A 20,572-nucleotide genomic window follows, 5' to 3' on the forward strand; every position below is an offset into this window, starting at 1 on the left:
TTACAACTTATGATACTGGTTTTTCTCTTTGCGATCAGTCTATGTGTTAGGTAAAGGAGTTAAAAGAAAAAGAAGCACCGAGTAGATTTTTCCCAAACTACTTGTCACTCCCCTTCCTTTGCAGTGGGCAGGAAACAGTAAATGAAACAGTCGTTTGCTCTGAAATGTAGGGCTGTCAATTTGGTTCGGTCCGAACTGAAAATCAACCGAATTTCCCCTGATTCAGTGATTTTCTGTTCGGACGGATCCGAACTCAAAACTGGCGGGCAACCGGGGGGGCCGAATTCAGCGAGTTCGGGAGTTCGCGAATAAATTCCGCAAATTCGGCCCACCTTCAGGGGAGCCCGCTGAAAGGCGCAGGCTGCCCTTTAAACTGATCTGAGCCTCCCAGCTGGGAGGCGCAGGTCAGTTTAAAGGGCAGCCCGCCCCCCTTCAGCGGGCTCCGCTGGAGAGGCGCGGGCTGCCCTTTAAACTGACCTGCGCCTCCCAGCTGGGAGGCTCAGATGAGTTTAAAGGGCAGCCCGAGCCTCTCCAGCGGAGCCCGCTGAAGGGGGGCGGGCTGCCCTTTAAACTCATTTGTGCCTCCCGGCCGGGAGGCACAGATGAGTTTAAATGACAGCCCGCCCTCCTTCAGCAGGCTCCGCTGTAGAGGCGCGGGCTGCCCTTTAAACTGACCTGCGCCTCCCAGCTGGGAGGCTCAGATCAGTTTAAAGGGCCCCCGCGCGCCTTCAGGGAATCCCTCTGAAGGCGCGCTGGGGCCGAATTTTCCCCCGAACTCCGGATCCCCCCGAATTACCGGGGATCCGAAGCGGGGGAGTTCGGACTTCGGCACGTACCGAACCCACAAGGGTCAAATTCGGCCGAATCCGAACTGTACTGAATTTTTTTTTTTTTGACAGCCCTACTGAAATGTGATAATAAAAGCTCTCTGCAACTGGTTTGGTTTTCTGTGCTGTATAGCAAAGAAGCCATCATTTGCTTTGACAAGGTCCCAATTGTTCTTAAACAGAAAACCTGAATGTATTATTCTGTTCATAATCAAATATAGTACAAAATGCAAAACTGGCAAACTAAAATGTATAGACAGGCCGACACATTTCCTATATTTAATAGTTTCAAAGGAGCAGTTATTGTGTTGACTGAGGATACTTACTTGATTGTACCTGTGGTTACACCAGCCCACCTTGCTGAGAACACAGGATCAGGCTGCATAGTGTTGATACAGAAATGGTATGTCTAAAATTAAGTTGCACCTATTTTATGAGGAGGAATCTATAATTGTTGATAATTTGGGATGGTATGAAGGGAATATGCTGCTATCTAACTCAGGTCCCTGATCTTTAAAAACTGTGCCTTTTTGGGAGGGAGTTTATGAATATTCAGCATACATTGACTTGCTTAAAACAATTTGCCACCTACAACTCTCTAAACTCACTTTAATGAAAATATACATGAATCAGAGAGCATTTTAAACATGGTTGCCATTGAAGAGCAAGCAAGGTTGGATTATATGGAGTAATCAAGCTGAATAATGTGTTAAGCTGATTTGAAGAAAAATCTGTGTGGTTTTTGTTCAGCAAACAACAATGTTAAGAAATGAAGCAGAGGTTATTTTAATTAATGCTGCTGTTATGTGACCTTTTTTCTGGATAGGAATGCTTTGGTGTCCCCTGAAATGTGTTATATTCCATAAACTATATGTGTTATATTCCATAAACTAGGCTGAGAATGAAGTAGAGAGTTCAGTGTGTGATATTGCAGACAGATTTGAAGAAGTAGTTCAGTAATCAAAACAAAAGAACATTGTGTATGTATTTATGTTACTAAACTGCCATACTGGATATGTGTTATTTATTAAGCAAGTATAAAGCACACACCAACTTAAGAACATTTATTCATTTACTTATTTTACATTATTTGCCACCTCTACAAAAATGACCAAGGCAGCTTACAAAAGAAATGAAATGTGTACATAAAAATAATATTACAGGTTGGGTATCCCTTAAACGGACATCCAAAAACCAGAATGATCCAAAAACCGGACGTTTTGAGCTGACATGCAGGCATTACCGGCCCTCAGCAGCACGGCAATTTGCTTTCTGATGGTTCAATGTACAAAAATTATTAAAAATATTGTATAAAATTACATTCAGGCGAACGTATAAAGTGTTTATAAAACATATCTAAAACATAAATGAATTTGGTGTTTAGACTTGGGTCCCATCCCGAAGATATCTTATTATGTACGTGCAAATATTCTAAAATACGACAGACCCAAAATACGGAACACTTCTGGTCCCAAGGGATACTCAACCTGTATCGGTAAAGCATCAGCAACAACAAGCTTAAAATAGAAGCAAAGACACAAGGATCAACTACAGCAAAATGTATTAAAACCAAAGTAAAATTAGTTGAGCAGTAAAATAATTTTAGCAAATTAAAAGGGCAATAAGATAGTTGCAGCCCTGAAACGTTTTTGGCAAGGCCACTGAATACCACAAAAGTTAATTTAAAAATTAACAAAATATTTTTGTATGGCATCTGAAGCTTAAAAGAGTAGCCACCAGATGAGTCTCTGTGGGGAGTGTTCCACAGCAGAGGAAATAATGCTTAAGAACAACTTGTCTGTCTGATTGCCTTCTACTTCAGTTCAGAGGGTGGGTAAACACAGAGCTGCATTTGAAGCCAGAGTGTCAGTTGTCTTCATGAGAGTGACTGGGCGCAAGACCCAATATCTATCTTGTACAGGGCTGCCATGGGGTTTAAAATTGCCTGTGGGCAATATCAGGTTGAAGATGTGAGGTTCTCCAGCCTACCTCGGCAATCCCAAAAAGTCACTCGCTCAGACAGGCAGGTCTAAAGCAGGTAAACGTTTATTCAGAAGCCGCAGATACAGCATAAGCAATCCACAGGTTCAAAGCTGCTAATGGCAAACCAAACTACAAAGCATAATATTGTCGAAGGCTTTCACGGTCAGAGTTCATTGGTTCTTGTAGGTTATCCGGGCTGTGTAACCGTGGTCTTGGTATTTTCTTTCCTGACGTTTCGCCAGCAGCTGTGGCAGGCATCTTCAGAGGAGTAACACTGAAGGACACTGTCCTCCAGTAATTCACAGTGGGTAGCCGTGTTAGTCTGTTTGCAGTACTCTTGCCCTTTTTGATACTGTCCTTCAGTGTTACTCCTCTGAAGATGCCTGCCACAGCTGCTGGCGAAACGTCAGGAAAGAAAATACCAAGACCATGGTTACACAGCCCGGATAACCTACAAGAACCTACAAAGCATAACTTTAAGCACAAAGTCATCCCAGGTGCAAAACCAAGCAGCCTGGGAATTAGGAGATAACGGTGCCTGGTAGGAAGTAGGGAGTGAGCAAGCCATAATACTGAAGTTGCCTGCTAGAGACTCAAGGTCAGAGCAGGGGGGAAAGGAAAGGAGTGGGGACAGCTTGAACAGTTCAGAGAAACACAACCAAAGGATAATACTTGAACAGAAATGGGCCTAACTCATGTCAAGAGCCTGCCAGGCCAGCATGACTCCTGACAGCTTGAACACCTCAGAGAAACAACACCACTAGATACACATGAACAGCAATAAGCATGTCTCTTGGCATGACTCTTGATACACATGATCAGCAAAACCAATAAATACACTTGAACAGAAATAAGCATGACTCTTACAGAAGAAGGATTTCAACAGTGGTTAGATACAGACAGGCCATTCGAGGGCATTTGGGGGGTGGAGATTGGGAAAATCGTGCTTTGTGATGTTCTGGGAATTCTCCCAATCGCTATGGTAAAAACATAAGAGATTAGAGGAATTCCTAGAGTGATGCATGATACCATGACATCACTTCTGGGTACTCGGAAGTGACATCATGACATTGTGCAATGGCTCCTGCTGCTCCAGTGAACAAAGGAGGGCAGAGAGGAAGCAGGAAAAAACCCTACATTTCAGCAGCATCGAACCCAGGGCAAATAACCCATGTGGACATGGAGATCTCATTGGTAGCTGGCTGTTAGTGATCTATCCTGTCCAAATATTTGAAAACTAGGAAAGGAGCTTGACTGAACCAGTGCAACTGTTCATTTCTCCATTTAGTGAGATCTGACTCTTTAGAAAGAAAACATAGAAAAATGGCTTTCACGTTCTATGTTTAAAACAAGAGTATAGCTCTATGTGAAAGCTGGACAGTGAAGAAAGGTGATAGGAAGAAAATAGATTCCTTTGAAATGTGGTGTTGGAGGAGAGTGTTACGGATTCTGTGGACTGCCAAAAAAACCAATCAGTGGGTTATAGATCAAATCAGGCCTGAACTGACCCTAGAAGCTAAAATGACTAAACTGAGGCTATCGTATTTTGGTCACGTCATGAGACGACAAGAGTCACTGGAAAAGACAGTCATGCTAGGAAAAGTTGAGGGCAGCAGGAAAAGAGGAAGACCCAACAAGAGAGGGATTGACTCAATAAAGGAAGCCACAGCCTTCAATTTGCAAGATCTGAGCAAGGCTGTCAAAGATAGGACATTTTGGAGGCTCATTCATAAGGGTCACCATGAGTCGGAAGCAACTTGACGGCACTTAACACACACACACATAGCTCTATGCCATTTCTGGATTCTTCCCTCTACTTCTTGAGTAATGTTATGCTGCTAGGAAAATGTATATGAAAAACATGCTGGTGGTGGAATGAAGTATAAATATTTATCCATTATAGATATGCATGGCATATGTATTATCGGTTAACATAGGGTGTTTTTCCTTTCCAAGCAAAAGGATAGGAGCTTAAAAACAATTTGTAAAAGGTGAGGCTGAAAGGAGTTAGACAGAGTACCATTCAACAAATCAAAATCTTCCTCCGCACAATGGGTCCCAACACAATATATATTTGCATAGTAAATGTTCTTTCTGTTCTAAGTACTCAATAGTTACTATTGCAGCTTCTATTCTGGAAAATATTTCTTTCTATAGTTTGAATTTCTACCATTGCAGTCATGAGAATTAAGGTCCGCATGCATTTTTGTTTCTGTTTTCTGTTTGCATTGTTTTTAGTTCTGTACTCCTAGTCCTATTTTATTGTTTACTGGGTATCATGTACTGTCTGGGCAGGGGAAACTTGGTTTTTAAAAAAACGTATTTCACTGTCAAACACTGAAATAATGAGGAGTGTGTGTGCCCTCTCTATCTTTGTCAAAATCTCAAGTAAGGTGAGACTTCTCAAGAGACTTCTCTACTCATTTCTCTGTTTTAAGGCAAAAGTCAGTATTCCTTTGCAAGCACCACTACCTACACTCTTAACCTCTTCTCTAGCAGGCGGTCTAATTAACATTTTGCCACATTGGCAGCCCCATCTGGAAACTACTATTCAACCACCCACGTTAATACCCAAGCTTTTCATTTTCCCTTAATTAAAATGCTGTCAGAACACTTTGCTCATGAAAGAACTTCCTGAAGTTAACGGTTTTATAGCGAGGTGAAGAAAAATGCATGGAAACCAGTTGTTCAGTTCTGCAGGGAAGTGGAGCTTTCTCTCCTTGTCAGTTTTAGTCAGTAGAGCTTAGTTATGGTTGGTGTTTTTTTCTGGTCTAAGAAGGAGAAAAAGTGGGCACAGAAGTGGGAGGTTGTTTTCTAAGAAAGTTTTATATTGGAGCAATTCTAATTTAACTGTTCAATTTGCTCCATTGAGTCTGATAGGGACCAGATACCTAGAGGTAGTTTGCTCCTGAAAATTCATCCCTTTATGTCTATAAATCAGGAAATTTATGTGGCACCCTTCTCCTTGCATACAACAAAAATGAAGATTTCATCTTTCTTCATGTTACCATAAATGCCAGGCTTTTAATAGAGTCAGTGCATGGATTCAGCAGAAGTCATCAAGGGCTAAATCCAGCCCAACTACATGCAGCGGATCTAGGGTTGCCAGGTCCCTCCTCTCCTCCGGCGGGAGGCTGTGGTCCTAAAGCGTGTGTGTGCCGGCGCAGGCTTGTCACTTCCAGTTTAGAACCAGAAGTGCCGCCTTGCAAGGGGCCTTGACCTCTTAGTTTGAGTGGTAAAGCGGCCCTTTACCACTCAAACTAAGAAGAATAAGGCCCCTCGCGTTTGCCCGCCGACCCTCAGGTGGTCGGTGGGCAGAGGGGTAAATTGCCTGGCAACCCTAAGCGGATCCCTATAGGGCATAGCCAAAAAAATTGTTTTCAGCTGTAGGGTTGGCAATTCCTGGTGGAGCCTGAGGAGCTTGGGGTTTGGAGAGGGGACTTAGCACACTATAATGCCCTCTAAAGCAGCAATTTTCTCCAGGGGAACTGATCTCTGGAGGTCAGTTGTAATTCTGGAAGATCTCCAGTCCCCACCTGGGGACCTTAAGCTGATGGGTACTTAGCATGTGTTGGGATATAATAAATTTAGCTTGTTCCCACCCTAACTGAAGTACTGCTAGGGGTGTAAAACCCAAGCTATTTAATTTGTCTTCTATGGCTATCACCTATTTTGACCTAAAGGTGTCACAAAGGATCAGTGGGAGAAGGCCCTTAGGGTTGAAGTTAATTTTTAGCCAGAAATAAATCGAGGACAGGACAGTCCTTGCCTCCACCTTCACCATGCCAGTTTCTAAACGGAAAGCATTTGGAACACATCTTGGCAATTGTAGGGCAGCTCTAAGGAACTTGGATTAGACACACTCAATGGGAGTAAGACAAGAGGGTGGAGAATCAAGTTGTGTTCCATATAGCATTTGTGCTAGGGTTTTCGCCTGATAAAGTTTAAGTGCTGCTGGAATATAATGTGCTCCTTTGGTCCGGAGGAAATTGATTATTAATCGAGCTGATCTTTCCCCCACATTGGCTACATGGGTATTATGGGCCAACTTGGAACCAGATGCCTGGATTGTCGTTCCGAGATATTTATATTGGGTTACCTGTTCCAGCATGTGGCCATTAATGCTCCACCTCCTATATTTAGGACGTCTACCAAAGGCCATGACTTTTGTTTTATTGTAGTTAATCAACAAGCGTTCCTTCTCGCAAAACGTTGCCACTCTCATAAGCGCCCTCCTTAGACCTACTGGGGTTCTTGAAAAAATTACCGCGTCATCGGCGTAGAGCAGTATATGAATATGCCTGTCCGCCAATTTAGGAGGATGCAAATCCAGTGCGTTCAACGAACTAACTAGATTGTTTATATAGTAGGCAAAAGCTGGGGGGCGAGAAGACAACCCTGCCTAACTTCTCTGTAGGTGTTTATGGGGGCAGTAAGATGTCCTCTTCTATTACACCTGACTCTCAGTGCTGTATGTTCGTGTAGGGCTCGCAGTAACATCAGGAGCCTTTTGTCAATGTTTGTGGCTTCAAGCTTGTCCCAAAGTAAAGGTCTGGAGATCGAATCAAATGCTGCCCTGAAATCAATGAATGCCGCATATAAAGAGGATTTCCCCTTATTAGAGTATTTCTCAGCTAGATGTTGAAGGACAAGGCAGTGCTCTATTGTTGCTCTCCCTTCCCTAAAGCCTGCCTGTTCTATTCCAAAATGTCCTCTTGGGTGAGCCAGAGGGTAAATTTGTCTAGCAGGTGTCTTGAGTATAATTTGCTAACAACACTTAAGAGACTAACAGGCCTATAGTTGGACGGGCCCTTTCTACTTCCTTTTTTATAAAATGGGATAACTATTGCCAGCCCCCAATCTTTAGGGATTTTTCCAGTAGAGTCTATGTAGGTAAACAATGCTGATAAAATTCTATATTATCCTTAAGCAGCTCAGGGGATACCTTCATATCCAGGAGCTTTGCCCCGTTTTAGTTGGTTAATAAGGGATTTGACCTCATTTGTCGAGACCAGCAGCCAGGAGGGAGTCTTTGATGGGTCAGGGCTATGGGGGGGCCAGAGGATGCACGTCGTCATAAAGGCTCTGAAAAAATATGACCCACCCATCCGCAGCCACATGAGAATCTAAAGGTGAATTCTCTTTAAAGTTACTTTCAGTAACTAGGCTCCAAAATAGGGATGTATGCTACTTTGATATGTTTGCTTCCACACAGACTTTTGCTTAGGGTTGCCAACCTCCTGCTATTACAACTGATCTCCAGCTGATAGGGATCAGTTCCCCTGGAGAAAGTGGCCGCTTTAGCAGTTGGACTCTATGGCATTGAAATCCCTCCACTCTCCACACCCCAGCCTCATCAGGCCCCGCCCTCAGAATCTCCAGGTATTTCCCAACCTGGAGCTGGCAACCTTAGTTTTGCTCCAGTTTGACATCCATTCCAAACTGCAGCATTTTGTTTTTTTCAGAACAGCCATATAACATTGTCCCTAATCATCTACATTCCAGATATTCCACTGCTTTGATGCAGGCTTTCCCAAACCTGGTTTGATACAGTGTTTTTGGAAAGATGGTAGTTAAAGTGCCTTTGCATGCAGTGTGGGAAGCAAGGGGCAAATTTTGAAGGTCTCTCTCACTTTGGCACCATTTGCCTGACCTCAGCCCCCCCTTCCCCCCCCCCCCCGTGACCACCATACCCCCGGACACTGGAGGGTTTTCTCAGGCTTTTATAATCTTAATGAAATCCAGGGAAATTTGTGGACAACAAAAAGGAACAGATACTTGCTTTTATTTTTAAAAAATTGTCAGGGAAGTCAGAGAAGCTAGTAGACCATGGCAGTAGATTGCTATCATTATTGTGCCGTAGTGATCTAGCAATTGCTGATTGTTCAAAACAAAACAAAAAAGCCCACAGAATCTCTCTGGAGGTGGGGGGTGGGGGATGATGCCCATGGGGGGAGGGGCTGAGGCAGGAAAGTGCAGGGGAAATTGCTATTAGATGCAGTGTTGTCACTTGGAGAGCTATCCAGAGAACTGTCGCTGTATTGAAGCAGCCTGCATTTCTTAACTCCTTTTTGTGCTGCTGCTGCATTAAAATGGCTTGTCAAATACTTAGCACATTAAGAGTTGTATTAACATACGGGACTTCCGGTGGTGCCGCTGGGGGATGAGTGCCACGTTTCCCCAGGCTGTCCTGGGAGAAATCCAAGTTTGCGTTAATCCTGGGATGCTATATGCATCCCAACCCGATCCTTGCAAGTGGGTCAGATAGCAGGAACTCCCTGCAGCCCGCAAAAGCAGTTTGACCTCCCAAATACTCTGAGGGAGCTTCTTTAAGTCCCTCGGAGTTTTGGACGCCGGTCCTGCTAGGGCACCTAGGGAAGAAATCGCCAAAACGCAACTTCGGCATAAGACTCTACCCTCCACCACCTTACAACCACCATAAGGACTACTTTAAGATAAGAACCTCACCTCTAGACGCTCAAGTGAGTACGCAAGAACCCTTCGTCTTTTACTGAAGTTACTGAATAACTGGGGGGTAGATGAAGACATTCCCAGCATCCTTGTCCCTCCCTTAATCGAACTGGATAAGTTTGACCAATAAAATCCATCAGGATTAGAGGCAGGAGCCTTATCAAGTTGATCAGCTTAAACTAAAACAAAGAGCTAGAAAGACGCCTATAAGATGGACTAAAATTTCCACCAGTGAGAAATACTTTTGAGGGAAGGGGAGGGTGAACTTCTTTCTTCCGGTGGAAGAAGAAAAGGAAAAAAAAAGGGGTCCTCCAGCCACGTTTGCAGCAAGGAACTCTTTAATCCGGAAGACCCTCTATATCACCCTCTCTATCATCTGGCTTACAACAACAGGAAGCAACTCGTAGGACCGGATACACGTCGCACTCGAGTAACATAGAAATAGTTCCTGAAGGGAACAACCATCGAGAAGAGGCGGTAGAAGGTCCACGGTGAAATCAACTTCCGGAATACTTCCTGATTGACCCGACCTAGAGCGGCCGGCAAAACTCGCTGGTATTTCAAAACTTTAAAAAGCTGTTTTAAAGTGAAATAGGAGTCTTTTTAAAGCGAAAAAATTATTAAGCTGATCATTGAAACATTTTCTATCAACAACTAATCAGAGGGTCCTGATTGAGGACATGTATTTTACCAGCCTTACTTCAATGTAAATGTCTGCATCCCGACCCCGTTCTGGCTCATTACATAGCCCTCCCTATACAAAACTGAAAGAAGCGACACAAACCTTAACCATGGAAAAGAAATTGCAAGACATGTTAGCCAAGCAAACAGAGGCAACAACTAAACAGTTTGAACAGATGTCTACACAAATGACACAGCTGACTGCTATGATGACAAATCTTGGCCAAGCATCTCAAGCTATTAACCAAATCTAGATGTGGTTGCAGAAGACCTTAAAGTTGTAAAGACCCAAATGAATACTATGAAGACGGACATGCAAGCAATGGATTCATCAGTTAAGAAAGTGATGGAAGAACACAAGGATACAAAGAAAAAATTAGCAAGCCAAGAGAAGCAGATTGAAACAATACAAACTAATCAGACAGCTGTTAAAGATCAGATAGCAATGATGGAGATGAGAGTTAGAGAAACCAACCTTCGTCTGCGCAATTTTCCAGATATGATGGGAGACAGCAAAGGAACTGTAGTCCCAAATCTGGCTTATTTATTTCAAATAGAAGAACAAGAATTGAACCAAGCCATTAACAGAGTTTACAGAATACCATTACCGGTTAGAATGAAAAGATCTAAACCAAGAGATCTCATGATTGTTTTTTATGACACTAGGATCAAGGACAGGATCATGAAGATCCACTATGACAGTCCGGTTTCAGCAGGAGATATTCCTCTAATATTATTAAAGGACATACCAAGACATTTACTCTCACAGAGGAATAATTACAAAGAATTTGTGTCTGTTTTGAAAGCTAATGGTATCAAATATCGTTGGATTATGCCACAAGGCTTGGCTTTCACCTACAAAGAAATGAAAATGACAATCTTATCTCCATCGGATGTGGGAAAATTTCTGAGGAAATACAAGACAGAGCTTAAAGGACTAACCCTGGAACAAAAGGAAGAGGAAGAAGAAGAAGAAGAAGAACCACAGGGAGCAGAAGGAGGCACTGTGTTATAGACTGAATATTTTGCTTCAATAATTACTACATCATGGCAAAAGTAATTTCTTGGAATGTGAATGGTTTGAATGAAAAAACCAAATGGGCTAGAATTTTTAAATATCTACAGAAATACAAATACTCCCTAATTTGTCTGCAAGAGACTCATATAGCAACAAAACACAAAAAATACCTGGATAGGCAAATGCTTGGACAAGCATTTGTCGCATCGGCTAAAACAAAAACAAAGGGAGTTGTGATATATGCTCATTCTAGCCTTAGTCCTGAACTACTGTACAAAGACAATGAAGGCAGAATTGTAATTATCAAGACCAAAATATTGGGGCAAAAGACGATTGTAGTAGGAATATATGCACCTAATGAAGGAAAAGCTAAATTTTATGGACAACTACATGAACTGATTTCTCAGTATGCAAAGGATCAGATTCTTTTGATGGGCGATTTCAATGGTGTTACTCTCCCAATTTTGGATAAAAAAATCAAAAGCAAAAGACGAAAACGAAGGATGTTTACCTAAAACTTTCTTCACCATGGCTTCAGAATTGGAAATACAAGACATCTGGAGAACAATTAATACAACGGCTAAAGAATATACTTTTTATTCAGCGAGACACGACTCACACTCCAGAATAGACATGATATGGGCTAGTAAATCTATTTTCACGCAATTACGTAAAATCCAAATTGTACCAAGAACTTTTTCTGATCATAATCCAGTTACATTTGAATGGAACAACAAACAAGCATTTAGATGGCGACTAAATGATAAACTTTTAAAGGATAACAAGATTCAAAAAGAACTACAAGACTTAATTAAAGATTTTTTTGAAATTAACCTTAATGGGGAAACTTCGCTGAATACAGTTTGGGATGCATTTAAAGCTGTTCTAAGAGGATTTATGATACAGAAACACACGGCCTGGAAGAAAACTCAACTACAATTTACCAATAATATACTTTGGGATCTACAAAATTTGGAGCACAAACTGGTTATGGCCTTACATGAAGAAGAGAAAAATGACATACAAATGAAGATTTCTGTATCTAAACACCAATTAAATTTGATAATAATGGAGGAAATGAACAAAAATTTAAAATCCGCTAAACAAAAATACTTTGAACATGCTAATAAACCTGGAAAATTTTTGGCGACCCAACTGAAAGACTCATTTCAAAAGAAGATTATAACAAAAATTCAATCCGCTAAAGGACCAGTTTATACAACTACGGATATACAAAAAGAATTTGTTTCATTCTATACTAATGTATATCAGAAAGAAAATATTTCAAAAAAGAAAATAGACAAGTTTTTAAATTCAATACAGATGAATGTCCTTTCAAAGCCCCAACAAGAATGGATAGATGCACCAATTACAAAGGATGAAATACAAGAAGCAATAATGAAACAAAAAACGGACAAGACACCAGGACCAGGTGGAATTACTGCACTATTTTATAAAACATTTAGTGACAATTTAGTGAACTTTTTTGTATTACTTTGTAATACAATTTTGGATAAGGGAGCATCCCCAGAGACTTGGTTACATGCATTTATATCGTTGATACCTAAGGAAGGAAGAGATCCAGAAAAAACTTCAAATTATAGACCTATCTCGCTGTTAAATGTGGATTATAAGATTTATGCTTCGGTCTTATCGAATAGGATAAAGCATTTTATTAAGGACCTTATATATGAAGACCAAGCAGGTTTTGTTCCAGGAAGGCAAATTAAAGATAATATAAGAGTTTTATTAGATTCATTGGAATATTATGACCAGAATATTCAACAAACGGCGGCCTTTGTATTTTTGGATGCAGAGAAAGCCTTTGATATGGTCTCATGGGACTTTATGAAAAAGATATTGGAAAAATTAAATTTTGGAGACCGTTTCTTGAGAGGTATATCGGCCATATATACATCCCAACAGGCAAAAATTCTGGTGAATGAATCGATGTCCGACAACTGCGCAATCAAGAAAGGAACCAGACAAGGATGTCCTCTGTCTCCATTATTATTTTTGTTGTTGTTGGAATCACTATGCTGTAAGCTAAGGAGTATGGAGGACATTCGCGGATTAAAAATTAAAAAAACATGAATTCAAATTGAGAGCATTCGCGGATGATCTTCTGTTAATCTTGGAGAATCCAACACAATCAATGAAGATACTGTTGGAAACTTTGGACGATTTTGGAAATGTATCGGGATTTAAAGTTAACCAAGAAAAAACAAAGACAATATTTAAGAATTTATCAGAAACAGAACAACAGGAATTTATATCATACACAGGTTGGGAGAAGGCTAATAAGATCAAATATTTGGGAATCTGGATCTCTGCAAAGAATAAAGACTTGATAACTAATAACTATCTTAAACTATGGGACAAAATAAAAACTGATATGATCATTTGGTCAAATAAAAAATTGTCACTTTTGGGACGTATATCAACAATCCAAATGAACATTTTACCAAGGATGCTTTTCTTATTCCAAAATTTGCCTATAATATCACATGTTAAATACTTTGATACCTGGAAGAAAGACGTATTAAATTTCATCTGGCAAGGGAAAAAACCGAGGATTGCTTATAAACATCTGGTGGACTCTAAAGTTAGAGGAGGTTTAGCACTACCTAACTTTCAACTTTATGCTGAAGCGGCCGCTTTAGTATGGCTAAAGGACTGGATGAACTTATCCAATTTGCGTTTGTTAGATCTTGAAGGTTTTAACAATATAAGTGGATGGCATGGCTATTTATGGTATGGTAAAATTAAGATACAAGCATCATTTCGTAACCATATAATCAGGTCCTCCTTACTTCATATATGGATGAGATATAAACATATTCTTGAACCAGTAACACCGATGTGGATATCACCTCAAGAAATGTTGACATTACGCCCACTTAGATTGGACAAATTTATCACCTACCAAGAGTTAATTAACTGGGAAGGAAAGAAAAGCTCACTAAAAGACTTTCAGTTACTTAAAGACGATTTACAATGGCTTCAATATCATCAAATTAAATCAGTATTTACCCAAGATATGAAGAATGGATTCTCTAAAGAAAAATCATCTTTTCACAGGATGCTATTAGATAATAATACTCAACTGATTTCTAAAATGTATAATCTTCTTTTAACAATTTATTGTGAGCATGAAATAATCAAACCAACAGTGATTAATTGGGCTCAAACTGTGGGACATGATATTGCCCTAAACAAATGGGAAAGACTATGGGCGAAAGACCTGAAAGGAATAAATGCGCAGTCAATTCGAGAAAATATCTATAAAATGATGTATAGATGGCATTTAACGCCTAAGAAGATTGCAAAGATCTACAAAGTGACATCCCCTAAATGTTGGAAATGTAATAAAGAAGTTGGTTCTTTTTATCATATGTGGTGGACCTGTGACAAAGCTAAGGATTTTTGGGATATGATTTATAACGAATTAAGACTAATAGTACAAAAAAACATACCCAAAACACCAGAAATGATGCTATTAAGTATGATACCTGATGATTTGTTAAAACACAGGACTTTTTTGATTTACGCGACTACAGCTGCAAGACTGCTTTATGCAGCAAAATGGAAAGGGGCAGACACTCCTGGGAAAAAAGACTGGACTATGAAAATGTTTGAACTGGTGGAAATGGCAAAACTTACAGCTATTTTAAATCAAAAAGACAATGTTCAATTTATGGGGGAATGGGAGGCGTGGATGAAATATTGTGAATATGAACTAGGACTGGGGAAAATGGATGAATACCTTTTAATCTGATCTAGATGACATTGTTAACATAAAGAAACGTAATTAATTATATTGATAGTATAATGTGATTGAAACCTAATTGAGATATAAGAATAATTAAGATCAGACCATATCACGATGGGATAGAATACTTTATTAAGAGGCGGACGGAGGTGATGGGGAAGTCAATAAATTTTCCTTTATTTTTTATTTTTATTTAGCACTTAAACAATTATAACAACATCACCTATGATTTAGTTTTTAATACTACGTATATTGTTGTTTGTTAACATGGAAAATTTATATTATAAAAACCAATAAAAAAATTTCAAAAAAAAAAAAAAGAGTTGTATTAACATACGATGACACAGAACCAAAGAATGACCCATCCACGAGTTGACCCAGCTTTTTCAATCCTTTGGCAAAACCGGTATCCCGGTTTTTGGCATTAAGTTAGAAAAGTTTGCAGAAAGCTGAACAACCTTGTTTAAAAATAAAGAGCATACAGTAAATACAACAGATGGATTTCTGTATGAAGAGCCTGTGCAGCAATACAACAGGTTTTGTTAGTTTGGTTTTTGGTTCGATAGGATTGTCTGTATGTCAGAGGCTCTTTTAGTGGTTTTAGCAAAGGGAAGAAAGCATTGAACTGAAAGAAAAGAGTTTAAAAACCAATGAGATCTGTAAAGCAAATAGTCTCGCTGATTACAAACAATAGAAACTATAGCAACACTTATTCACTAGCTATTCAATAACAGTGCAAGTAATGAAAATCATTTTAGACTCAGTAGATGCAATTAGGGTTGCCAGTCTCCAGGTGGTGGCTGGAGATCTGGTATTACAACTGGTTTCCAGGTGACAGTGATCAGTTCCCCTGGAGAAATGGCTGCTTTGGAAGCATTATACCCCACTGACATGGGGATGGCAACCCTAGATCAAACAAAGTTCAGGTGTGTTGAATTTTAATCTGAGACCACTATCCTACACATTTGAGTAACATAATTTTTAAGTGTTTTTTCTAACTGGTTTTTCTTGTTTGTACAGTTGATGGGATAGATAAAGCATCAATTGCAAATTCAGATGGGCCAACCTCCGGATCCCGAACTCCTCCTTTCAAGAGGAAGGGCAAACTTTCCACCATTGGTAAAATCTTCAAACCTTGGAAATGGCGGAAGAAAAAGACAAGTGAAACATTTAGAGAAACATCAGCAGGTATGATTATTTAAAATAGCAAATATTACTTGGGGATGCCTAGAAAGTTGGTCTGTTGTTAAGAGAATTGGCCCCAGTCCAGACAACCATACCATTATCTCTTTATGCCACATGTCTCACATGATACTGACTTTTCTCTCTGATTTGAGCCTTTTTAATTTTTTTCTGATTATCTTTTGGGAAGTTGTTGACTTTATCAGGTTTCCCTGAACCTACTCCCCCCCACACACTATTTGCCTGAAATAATGTTTAATAAAAGTAGAGCGATCAATGTGGTAACCATTGAACTAGAAATGAACACATCTTTTCCCAGCTGCTTTCCTCATTCATATCCAATATGAAGGAGCAGTATCAATAGTCAACATTGGCTGGTAGTTGAACCTCATTTCTTATCAAGCAGCCAGCAATCTCTCCTTTTCAGTATTGTGGCTCCATCACTGGGTGACTTATTTCATTGGTCCTTTGTTTATAGGAAAACGAGAAAAATATGCCATATGTTAAAAATAATTAGGTGATTGTTAGGGCCTCACACCTCAGGTTTACAGTTTGTGACATCATGGACAAGTGCAAACCTCTGGATGGACCATTTAGGATTCTCTTAATTGTGGCTACTGTAAAGTACTTTAGACTACGAGTAGTCAGAAAATCTTGTTGATGCTTGGATGCAAGGTATCTTTATATCCAACTTCTGTTTTATTAATATATTTAACATTGTTTAAAACCGCTGATGGGCCTATTGAGGTCTCCATTATTTTCATGTTGAAAACAAGTGTTTACAAATAAACACAAAATCTGGGATGTTTCTGGCTCCCATGAGTTCCATTCTGTAATCCCCCCTGCAATCCTCTGTTCTTCTCCAATCTCTGTTGCCAATTTGCTCTTCAGCAGTTCCTCTGTAGCCTTGCAATCTTTGACCTCTCCACCTCTTCTTCTGTCAACTAACCCCAAAGTCACTGCAGAACTTTTGCAATCTCTTTTATAGTGCACTCCTAATTACACTTTCCTGGAAGTAGGTCCCACTGAGTAGACTTGCTTAGGGTGGCATAATTAGTCTTGTTGTTCTATTACACTGAACATGTGGCTCCTAAGACTTTGATGTAGGATCACGACCAAAATCTTTCCCAACTTTCCCATTAAGGTGTCAAATTAACTGGGATAAGCCTAACGAAACAGATGAATTACTTAAATAGAAGAAGGACTTAGAAATTATTATACAAATTATATGGATTTCAACAAAGAACATTGATTTATGGTTCCTTGTTAAGCATGGATACAGAGAGCAAGTGAAATTTAACCCTCTGACACCCTGTAAAGAAATTTGCACGTATTGTGTTCCGGGGTATATTCATACCTCAAAGCCAAATTCCACTGCATTGGAGTAGAAAGGTTTCCACAAAAATGTTTGTGGTTGCAGAAGCAATTAAGAAAAACATATTTGAATATTAGGCAGAATGTTTCTCTAGTGTAAATACACCACTCCCCTTTTACATATTGCATAACTCACGCAAGTGCGATTGCTTTACTAATTTTTTTTTAAAAAGTAAGTTCCCTCCTTCCTCCCCCCTCCCCTATCCTACCGTATTGACCCGTGTATAAGCCGAGTTCGGCTTTTTCAGCCCTTTTTGGGGGCTGAAAAACTCGGCTTTTACGCGAGTATATACGGTAGGATAAAAGTACCCCAATGGAAAATGCAGATTTCTGGATTTCTTTGGACCCCCAGGTGCTTTATCTGTTTTTATTTTGTGCGACTCTTAGGGCTTTCCTCTCTATCATACATCTAATAGTCAAGTCTGGGCCCAATACTGTTATTGTTTTAATACTTTTAATCGTGAGATAGAGTGTTTTTATCTTTTTATTGTGATTAATCTGTTGTAACCCACCCTGAGCCTTGCCTTGGCTGGGGATTAGAGGGCAGGCTAGAAATCGGCCGGAAAATAAATAAATAAATAAATAAATAAATACTTCAATCCATAGATAAATAAATAAAATACTTCAATCCACACTGACAGCAAACAGTTCTGCACACTTGGGGGACCCCACAGCTTTGCAAAAAAATATGAAAATGTTAAAAATACATTGAGAGGTTAAATCCTCCCCCCCCCCCAAAAAAAGGCATTGTGCATGTACACATACCTCCTACTATGTCAGCACAGTCCATGGTGGCAGAGATGGTTGGGGGGGGGAGAGAGATGTGGTGGGTCTGGTGGTGGAGGCCAGGAGCAGCAGCAGCAACAGGGGAGCCTGATCTGTGGTGGAGATGGGGGGTGGAAGCCATGGTGGGCCCAACAGTGGAGCCTAGGAGCTGCACTGGGCCTAGGGTTGCCATGTCCCTCTTTGCTACCGGTGGGAGGTTTTTGGGACGGAGCCTGAGGAGGGTGGGGTCTGGAGAGGGGAAGGACTTCAATGCCATAGAGTCCAATTGCCAAAGCGCCCATTTTCTCCAAGGGGAACTGATCTCTATCGGCTGGAGATCAGTTGAAATACCAGGAGATCTCCAGCTAATACCTGGAGGTTATGTAAAATCACAGCACAGGCTCAAATTCAAAGGAAGGTATTTTTATGATAATTATTTTTAAACTAAGACTATATACACAATGGAGTATATTATGGATTATATCTTAATCATCTGAGGAACACAAGTAATACAAATAATACAAAGGTTACTTCACCAACAAAATCAAAAAACCGGTTACCGCACCGGAAATGAAAATACCAGACCGTCCCTAGATCAATATAATGCAGAAATTAAAGTCCAAGGTTCAGAATTGTGATATCCAAACGTGGTGTAGAGTAAATAAATACAAATAAATTGCAACAAAGAAACTCTCCAGCAACTTGTCATAAGATAGTTTCGCGCTGGTGGATTGCGTGCGCAGTCTAGGAGGGCAAAATCCAAGTGTTCCAAGTAGAAGAGTTCCAGTCAACAAGGCATTTCAACAACAAAACGACACTTCCGGATCTGTGTTCGTTTCGCGACTAAGCTTCATCAGTTGTAAGTATATTAGCTTCATATAATTTTTTACAGGGTTCAAAGACCTCTAGAAAAAGTCAAAAGTATTCACAAACATTATCCAGAAATATTCAAGAATATTATAGCCCAATAGTAACAGATGCACGTTATTTGCTTAATATAATAAATTATTTACTTAATGTAATAAATATGCACTTACCCAAAAGACCAGCAGACCTAACACGTGTCTTACATACTCTGATGGCTGGTATAGAGAGTACAGAGGGTAAGGCTTAAATTACAATCCCCAAATCATTAGTGCTAGACAGCTGAGATCAATTACCATCACTTAAAGAAAACTAGACATATCAAACTCATTATTTAATCCTACAGGGGATAAAGTTTTAAACAAATATATGTACCTTAATTCCTGTTGGTGGAGAATTTTAATTATATCATCCTGATAGTATGGTCGTTGTTTATACTGCCAAATCCCAAAAAATAGGATGTCATTCTCAGAATGTCCCTGCTCCAGATAATGGTTCGTGAGGGGCGCCTCAAGGACCTTTGCACGTACTCTTGTTCTATGCTCGCTAATCCGGATCCTAAGGGGGCGTGTGTTGACCCAATGTACATTTTTAAACACGGGCAAATTATTGCATAAATAATATTTTTTGAGGAACAGTTGGTGAAACCCTGTAATGTGTATTTAAAATTCGACCCTGAAGCGCTCACCTCTTTAATGGGTAAACTGTAGCGGCATACTGCGCAAGCGCCACACTTGTAGTGTCCCCGAATGTTAACTCCTTGCATACTGGTACTCCTGTCAGTTTTAATTAAAAAATTTCTAAGAGACTTGGTTTTCCTCAGTCCAAAAACGGGTTTATCCGAGCAGCCTGGCACGTTAAACAAAACGTGCCAGTGCTTGTATATGATCCGTTTTATTTCATAGGTCATATGGGTAAATTCCAAGGATGAATGGATACCAGTAGACTTCTGTGTCGGGGATATTTGCGGGCGCAATAAGGTTTCTCTGCCCTTTTGTTCAACTTTGATTCTTGCCGTGTCCAGTACATGATCTTCATAGCCCCTACTCTTAAGGGTTCGAAAAAGATCTTTAGCTGCCGTGTCAAAATCCTGAGGAAAGGTAGCATTCCTCTTAATTCTAAGGAGCTGGCTGAACGGAAGATTCCGTCTCAAATGCAAGGGATGATGGGAACAAAAATGTAATCCTGCACCCACGTCAGTGGGCTTCCGATATGGTTTGACTGCAACCGTGTTCTTATGGGTCCTAAAGACCACCACATCAAGGAATGGGATCTCCTGTTTATTCATGAGGCCGGTAAATTTTAGATGGGGACTTAAAGAATTAAGACACTCCAATATTGACCCATAAGTAGATTCAGAGTCAATAATACAGAACAGATCATCTATAAACCTAAAGTATTTAATTACATGATTGTTGTAAAGCTGATGTTGAGTTAGCAAGTCACACTCAAAGGAAATCATAAAAGTATTTGCTATGGACGGGGCGCATGCCTCGCCCATTGCAACACCCTGTGTCTGTAAATAAAATTGGTCCCGATACCTGAAAAAATTGTTTTCAAAAATAATATCCAAGATGCTTAAGAGAAAATGGGTAGGTATAGATTGATCCTCACGAGAGTCAAATAATTTTTCAA

The 20,572-nt window shown here is 40.1% G+C and overlaps 1 protein-coding gene across 1 annotated transcript in view; it reads left to right on the forward strand.

The window, feature by feature from the left end:
• The window catches only part of PHACTR2 (phosphatase and actin regulator 2), a 93,975-nt gene that overhangs the window by 21,165 nt on the left and 52,238 nt on the right, over window positions 1–20,572 (forward strand). Inside the window, exon 2 of the mRNA XM_056852645.1 lies at window positions 15,773–15,940. Within this exon, the coding sequence (XP_056708623.1) occupies window positions 15,773–15,940 (168 nt within the window). The remainder of the gene's footprint in view (window positions 1–15,772; window positions 15,941–20,572) is intronic.

Source organism: Euleptes europaea, chromosome 7 (genome assembly GCF_029931775.1).
Source record: "Euleptes europaea isolate rEulEur1 chromosome 7, rEulEur1.hap1, whole genome shotgun sequence".
NCBI lineage: Eukaryota > Metazoa > Chordata > Lepidosauria > Squamata > Sphaerodactylidae > Euleptes > Euleptes europaea.